We start from the raw sequence: 6,254 nt of genomic DNA on the forward strand, positions 1-6,254 counted from the left end.
CTTCCTTTTTTTCACAGTGAACCTGTATTCAGTTATTCTCACTCTGACAACTCTCCAATAACAATTTCTTTTCCACAGTTAACAACAAAGCTGTTTTTAAATGAAGAGATTAAGTTCTTTTTAAATGCCTAAAGGCACATTCTGACAAGTTTTCTACTTCTTTAGCTTTTTTGATTTATGATATATGCAAAGCAAATAAATTTAATAAAGCCTATTCTGTAGTCCATCTCTGTCTGTGACATGGGACGGGAAATCAAATAGGATATTGACAACTCAGAGCTGAAGGTTGTCAGAGAAGTAAAATGTTCTTAAGAGGTGGTGCTAAGAGGAAAGGGAGTCCACGCAGGTGTGCCTGACCAAGCTGATGGCTTTCAGGTGCGCACTGATATTTGGTATGGGGGAGAAGGGCCATTGAAGAGGTTTTGGGTTTGAACACCTGGAGAATAAAGAGGGGGTGTGGTGGGGGGGGGAGCAGAAGAGACAAGGTAATTGGTGGTTGCACTCTAGCCTGCGTCAGGGACAAAGTCCAAGTCCTATAGCAAGATGGGCTACTGGAACAAGCAGTTTTCAGAAGCAAGGGGCCCTACTGTGCTCAGGTAACAAAGTGGCATGGAGGGAGAAAGGGAAAGGACTTATAGGCCAGATATTGAGCCTGGTTCATCTGTAACATGTTCAGGGTTTAGAACAAGAGTTCAACTTGGGATCCGCATCCCATATGTCTAAATATTTGAAATATTTAAATAAACAAATACAGCATGTTTTATTTAATGGTTTATCTCCTTCCATGACAAATGTATGTTCATAATGACCTCAAAGGCCAGGTTGGGTTCTAGAATTCTCAGCCTCCTGTAAGTTCTGCCCCAGTGATGTGGGAAGAACTACTCCCCTTCCCCTTCCCGCTTTAGAAATATTTCAGACCTACACAAAATTGTAGAAAACATTACTATAAACATCCATGCATCTACTATTCAGCTTAAGAAATGTAACATTACAAATATAGTTGATGCCTGCTGTGGAGCCTTCTCTACTAGAATGCCCCTCCCTTTCTTTCCCTGAGAGTTAACTACCATCTCAAATGTGCTTGTCTTTCTGTATGCTACACTTGTATGCATCTCTTACATGCACACCTTTTAGTCTCTCTGTATGTACCCACAATCAATTTATGGTGATCATTTGTATGTTTTCTTAGAAGTCATATACATGGTATCATGTTTGTATCCTTTTGGACCCGACTTTTTCCTTTATGCATTTTTCCCCCTAGGCCTCAGCCCCTGTGAATTCTAGTCTCCTCCCCAGCCCATCCCTTGCTGTCCCTTTCAGTTTACCTGAAACAGCCCCGAGCCAGTGAATTAACCCTGGCTCTACAGGAGGTGCTGAACTTCTTCCTCTGTTGCCTGAAACCAGTGGTTCTCAAACCTTAGTGTTCATCAGAAGCCCCTGGGGGGCTTGTTAAAACACAGATTGCTGACTTCACCCCAGATTTTCAGATTCCGTAGGTCTTGGGTGGAGTCTGAGAATTCCCAGGTAATGCTGATGACACTGCTTGGGGGCCAAACTTTGAGAACCACTGCTCCAAATCAAAGTCTGGGCCCAAGCTCAGCAATACCATGTGGCTTCTAGGCAACCTGGGCCATCCACAAAGTTTTCTTCAAAACCGTGCTCTAGAGCAGTATTGTCCAATAGACATATAATGTGATCTACATGGGTAATTCTAAATGTTCTAGTAGCCACATTAGAAAATAAAAAGAAACCAACAAAAACTTTAATATTTCATTTTAATTCAAGTATTATCATCTCAACATGTAATCAGTATGGAAGTCATTAGTAAGATTTGCAATATTATTTTCACACTTACAGACATATTAATCAGACTAGCCACATTACAAGCAGTCAGCGGCCACAACGTTACTAGTGACTAAGGTAGTAGACAGCACAGCTCTAAAGACTTGAGCCCCATCTCTCTCTTTTCAAAAGTGGTTTTAAACTTGACATTTTAATTGACTTTTGGCTGCAGTAAAGAATTTAAAACAATCTTACCAAATGGTGGAAAGTAATACCTTTCAATGAAGGTATCGTGGGCCAAAACAAAGAGGTAAAAGAGAGATTTGAGTCAGAATTATTTATTGAAAAATCTCCCCATGTTTCAATTTATTCATTTAAAACAAACTTTTATTTTTAACTTGAACAAACACTGTCAAATATATTTGTGAAAGATAAAAGTTAGATGTCACTAGATACCACTTTTGAGGTAAAGAACTTCGGAATGATATGTGTTAAAATTCTCGCAGGCATCTGAATAAAATAAAATAAAAACAATGAACAGCAGAGTCTTCTTTCTTCATCTTCTTTCTATTCTTCCCAACTACAGAATGAAATGAGAAAAAAATAAACAATGGCACGTTAAGCAGCACCAGTGACTTTCTAAATAGAAGAAAATGGCCAGCTCTGTGTATATCTGCAACATTTGTGTGCTATATCTTAAACAAGTAGAGAAGAACACCTTTTCCTTTTGTAACTCGCAAGCTTAGATATCAGGGTGCTTGTGGAACTGATGGTTCCAGTCATATGATCACACCAACCTTGTCTCCCTAGCACCAGAAAAGCTTGTTGTTGTTGTTTTTACATGAGAGGCAATTTTGGGATTTAAATAAACCTCTCGAGCTTTAACAGCCTGTGTTAGTTCCACAAATGATACTCCCTTACCCTCCCAGACCCTTAGTTTCTATATCTACCATATGGGAAAGAAGCTGTTATGAAATATACAGCTGTGAAAATGCAAAAAAAAAAAAAAAGAAGAAGAAAAAATATTAACCATTTAAATATACTCAAAGACAGATATGCCTTAAGACTTAATTACACACATTCTTTTCATTTGTCACATAAAATACAAAGATATATAGCTAAACAAATATTTAGGTATTAGTCATTAAATGTGGTCCTACTTGAAATTCTTAGCTTTTTGCTATTTGTAAGTAGTCACTTTGTAAAAGGCATTGAGTTGCCTCCTAGTTACTATGGGAGCCTGCATTTCTGTGGCTAAGTAATAAAGGCCCAACTAATGTGTGGCCCAACAAAGTAAGATGCTGCATCTGGCAACTGTTTTCTACACAAATATTGGTCTTAGGTAGTAGATCTGATACATTTGACACTTGTTAGTAGTCCTGAAGCTAGAGGACAAAAGACCTCAGCATGAACAAATGAGTAGCCATGAAGTATATTTCAGAACACACTGCAGTTCATATCACTAGGTACATGAATATTCTAGTAACATTTTAAAGTAAGTTAAATTGAAGTTTTAAACTGAAACATTTTCTTAATTAATTTACTGGGAATTTTTTTTTAAATAAAACTGTCAGTAACAGGTAAATGCCAGGAATAGTTGAGTGATTCTCAAAGCTATCACAGATACCTGGATTTTCTCAGCTTCCCCTCTATTGCATCTAGGTCCCTTTGGAGTTCTTCACCTTGTTTTTCGCATCCTTCTCTTTTTCTTGTTCTTTCTCTTCCTCGCCTGCAGCATCTTGGGCCTTTTCATCCCACTTTTCATGCTGATATTTAGTGACTTCTTTAGTGAAGAATAATAGAGATGTTGGGACCAGACATTGGCAGAAAATATAGCCCAATTTATAATTAGCAGCGGCTTCCCGTACTCCACCCTCAGGAGAAGCAGGAGGATAGACTTAACTAAGGAAGGAATAGCTGGCCATCTTCCTACTGGTTTTCACAACAGTTCCATGGACCTTACGTTGCTGCTGCTTGATCATTTCCACAGTGACACTATTTCCCTTTTTTCCAGTAAATATCCCACCCAAAGCTGCTGATTATTTCTAGTTCTTTGGAGGAGAAGAGATTAGAATCATTGTGTCTGATCTCATTCCAAGTGTTTTGGTCAGAACTTTGTTGGGAAAATACTTGTTAATTCAAAAGACAAATTCTATGGTGAAGCTCATTGGTTCCTCACCCCCCTGAATGTTTCATTTTTACCAAGGGCCAATGTATCACTTCATCATTTGGGGATCAACTTTCTAAGAATTTTTACACTTCGAAAAGCTAAGAACCAAAAAGGATGTCTGCCATTTGCCTGTTCTTTTCTTTCTGGTGTCCCTTCTGTTTCCTGCGGAGCTCCCTCCTGAACTCCTATCTACCCGGCCATTCATCTGTGGGCCCCCCAAATGGCATAGATGATCTCAGATCTCCTATCAAATACAGGTTGGTAGAGGGCAGCATGTTTTCTCAAAACCATAGAGGTCATTAGAGAATTGGGCTTCGACTCATTGGGACACATTTGGCCTTAAGTTTCAGGAGGGCCCTGACCCAAACTTCACCACCCGAGGCCCGGACCCCCGCTTCACCACCCTCTTCACCTAGGGTGCAACCCTCGGGTGCAGGGGTCCCTGCCTCCCCGCCACTGCAGATAGCCCGTTCCTCACCCTCGGGGGCAGCAGCCTCCTCTGCGGCCGGTTCCTCTGCGGCCTCCTCCTCTGCAGCCGGTTCCTCTGTGGCCGGTTCCTCTGTGGCCTCCTCTGAAAGCTCCTCCTCTGAGGCCTCCTCTGCGGGCTCTTCTGCAGGCTCCCTGATTATCTCAGCCCAGTCTGCTGGCACCTCAGGCTCTGGGACCGACGCGGCCTCCTGGAGCAGGCCCAGGCCCTCGCCCTCAGGGCCCGTGGCCCTCACGCCCAGCCTCTCACGCACCAGCAACAGTGGGGACTCATTCGAGCCACCGGGCGCCGGAGTGCGGGACCTCCGCATCAGGCGGCCGCCACGCAACCCGGTCAGGATGTGGTCGTTCTGATAGATGCGGTGGAGAAGGGACTGGACCATGTCCAGAAACTCCACGCGAAAGCCTATTATGGGGTAGCGATGGGTGGCCACGACCAAGTCAAAGTTGCCTGCCTCGTTCCTCTCTTCCTCCTCCTCCTCCTCTTCCTCCTCCTCTACCTCCTCCTCTTCCTCCTCCTCCTCCTCCTCCACCATCTCCACTACTATCCTGATCTCCGAGTCTTCCTCGGGGTTCCTGACCCCAGGGGCTGCGGCCAAGCTTGCCGCCTGCTCACCCTCCTCCTCCCCGAGGCCTCTCGTGGGCCCCGTGACTCCGGCCACCTCGGCCACGGGCACCATGTCGCCACTGTCAGGGCCAGAGTCACCAGCCTCCCGGTCACCTCCCACCTCGGCCTGTGCTCTCTCCTGGCTCACTGGGGCCTCCTGGTCCTTTTGGATCGGGTCTTGATCCCCTGTGGCAGACATGACGCCAGTCAGTGCCTCAACTGGAATGGTGACTAGGCTGAGGCCACGATGGTGAAGTCCGTGGCCTCTGAGGTGGTTGTGGCTGAGGGGAGGTGAGGGTCTGGCTGCTGAGAGAATAAGAGTCTGTCTCCTTACTGAGGGAATAAGAGTCTGTCTCTGAGGACAACCTAAGGTGGGAAGGACAGTGAGCCAATCCCAGGAGCCTCCTGCCAAGGCTGGCCTGAGAGGACTTAGACAAGGCGGGAAAGATTCTGGTTGGCAAGTGACAGGGGGCGGGACCGGGAGGGTCAACCCGGGGTTCTCAGTGAGCTCTAAACTCATTTGCTGAAAACTTCAGATTGACATGCTCTGCGTCCAATGAAGATCAAGGCCCTTAAGCTCTAGGACAACTCAGAATCCAGAACTCCACCTTTTCTTTGAGGCCTTAGTGTCCAGGGCTAGCCTTTAGGTCCACACAAGTCCTGTCCTTTTAATTTTACGATTATTAGCAACACTATAGTGGTCCAATGTGGAGGCACCCTGGATTGGGAAAACTTCTGTAAAGGGCAGAGAGGAAACATTTTAGGTTCTGCAAGGCCCAGAAGCAATATGGAGACTATTATGTAATTACTATACTAAGTAGGTTTCCTGCCTTCCACAGGACACATACTCCTCTTTGTACCACGACTTTTTTTTTTTTTTTTTTTTTTTGAGAGGGGGTCTTGCTTTGTCGCTCAGGCTGGAGTGCAGTGGCGTGATCTCGGCTCACTGCAAGCTCCACCTCCCAGGTTCACACCATTCTCCTGCCTCAGTCTCCTGAGTAGCTGGGACTACAGGTGCCCGCCACCATGCTCGGCTAATTTTTTTGTATTTTTAGTAGAGACTGGGTTTCACTGTGTTAGCCAGGATGGTCTCAATCTCCTGACCTCATGATCTGTCAGCCTCAGCCTTCCAAAGTGCTGGGATTACAGGCATGAGCCACCACCTGAAAACATAGGCACACACTTTGTCTCTCACCCCAGGTGAAGGCC

General features: G+C 44.8%; 2 protein-coding genes across 2 annotated transcripts; both read right to left on the reverse strand.

The window, feature by feature from the left end:
- Positions 1–3,440: 3,440 nt before the first annotated feature.
- LOC113219562 (cancer/testis antigen 47A-like) lies at positions 3,441–4,894 on the reverse strand. Its single transcript, XM_026451855.1, has 2 exons — positions 4,431–4,894; positions 3,441–3,565 (listed from the first exon to the last, which is right to left on the reverse strand). The coding sequence occupies exons 1-2, from the start codon at positions 4,819–4,821 to the stop codon at positions 3,441–3,443; spliced, it is 516 nt and encodes a 171-aa protein (XP_026307640.1). The 5' UTR covers positions 4,822–4,894.
- Positions 4,895–4,944: 50 nt separating this feature from the next.
- LOC113222342 lies at positions 4,945–5,777 on the reverse strand (the record flags this gene model as incomplete). The annotated part of the gene is made up of 1 exon (XM_026451859.2): positions 4,945–5,777. A coding segment is annotated over exon 1 (621 nt), but the record flags the coding sequence as incomplete, so codon positions are not given.
- Between the last annotated feature and the right edge of the window lie 477 nt (positions 5,778–6,254).

This window comes from Piliocolobus tephrosceles, chromosome 12 (genome assembly GCF_002776525.5).
Source record: "Piliocolobus tephrosceles isolate RC106 chromosome 12, ASM277652v3, whole genome shotgun sequence".
NCBI classification, from domain to species: Eukaryota; Metazoa; Chordata; class Mammalia; order Primates; family Cercopithecidae; genus Piliocolobus; species Piliocolobus tephrosceles.